This window comes from Eimeria mitis, genomic scaffold, assembly GCF_000499745.2.
Source record: "Eimeria mitis Houghton genomic scaffold, Emh_scaff209, whole genome shotgun sequence".
NCBI lineage: Eukaryota > Apicomplexa > Conoidasida > Eucoccidiorida > Eimeriidae > Eimeria > Eimeria mitis.
In genome coordinates, this window is record NW_013570413.1 from 23283 (window position 1) to 24619 (window position 1337).

At 55.5% G+C, this 1337-nt stretch overlaps 1 protein-coding gene across 1 annotated transcript in view; it reads right to left on the reverse strand.

The window, feature by feature from the left end:
* EMH_0003540 (acetyl-CoA carboxylase, putative) overlaps positions 1–1155 on the reverse strand; it is a gene marked incomplete at both ends in the record, with an annotated part of 13139 nt that extends 11984 nt beyond the window's left edge. Inside the window, 2 exon segments of the mRNA XM_013496407.1 lie at positions 231–361; positions 622–1155. Coding sequence (XP_013351861.1) covers positions 231–361; positions 622–1155 — 665 coding nt within the window.
* Between the last annotated feature and the right edge of the window lie 182 nt (positions 1156–1337).

Sequence of the window (1337 nt, forward strand, 5' to 3'; positions counted from 1 at the left end):
AAAGGTAGAGGATACGGGGGAAGCGAAGAAATGAAAGCAACGTGTGTTCAGACGGAAACAACCAAACACAACAGCAAACGCATGCTGTGCTGCTGACGACAGCAGCAAACAGTGAGGAGACTGCGCCAGAGGAGAGGAGACAGCGACAGCAAAGAGGAGACAGAGACAGCAGAGAGGAGACAGAAAAGGCCACCAAATACAGAATTAGGGTTTAGGGTTTATGAGTTTACCCGTGCAGTTTCACGTAAGCTGCTAGGGGGTCGCTAGCCTCCATCCAGGGGCCGCTTTGCCTCGCAACCTCCTCTGCCTGCGCCCGCTGGGGGGCGGTGAGGGGGGGGAGGGGGGAAGGTGTTTCAGCTGTCTGTACACCGCAACAAACACAGACCAGAGCACAGTAAACGATGACAACAGCAGCAGCAATAGCTTGATGTTATATAAGTAAAANCAAACACAGACCAGAGCACAGTAAACGATGACAACAGCAGCAGCAATAGCTTGATGTTATATAAGTAAAAGGAAAAAGAGATAAAACTGCTGAGGCGAGTGCACCCAAACACAACAGGTGAAGATACAGGGAAGTCAAGTAGGGCGGGGCAGGGCTGCGCTGTGTGAAAGCCTCACGGGCTGCATCGCCGATGCTGCTGCTGCTGCTGCTGTGGTTGCTGCTGCTGCTGCAGCGATTCCTCTGCGGGATTGTTGCTCGCCAGCAGCAGCAGCAGTAGCAACAGCAGGAGTGCTGTTGCGTCTCCTTGGTGAGGTGAGGAGACTCCTGCACTCAAGGGTCTCCCCTTGGGCCCCGTTCACGCGGCAGCTGAGGCCAGAGGGTTGGAGACCCCCAAAGGAGACAACAAAACCAGGAGACAGTTGCTGCTGCGGCGAGGGGGAGAGAGGCAAGTGGAACCCCTGCTGCAGCAGCTGCTGCTGCTGCTGCGGTGGCGGCGGCAGCAGAGCGCCCCCAGGAACTCGAGATAGGTCTGCGAAGGCCCTAGCGGAGGAGGGCGTGAGTACCAAGAAGAAGAGGAAGAGCAGAAGCAGCAACAGCCGACGCGGTAGCAGCAGCAAAGGGAGAGACAGAGAGAGAGAATGAACACCCCCAAAGAGAGACCTCAAGACGATACCCATGGAGCGCTGTCTCTCTTCTGTCTGTGTTTTCATTTTTCTTCACTTCGCTACACACGGCAACGAGAAAAAGGCAAAAGACAGCAGCTAGCTGCCGCTGCAGCAGCACTTAGCCAGGTGTACGTACACCCCAGCGCAGGCCACTACAACTCAGCAGCAACGGGGAAACCAACCCAACCAAAGCAACCGCCTCAGCTGTATGCAGAGAAGAACAAAGA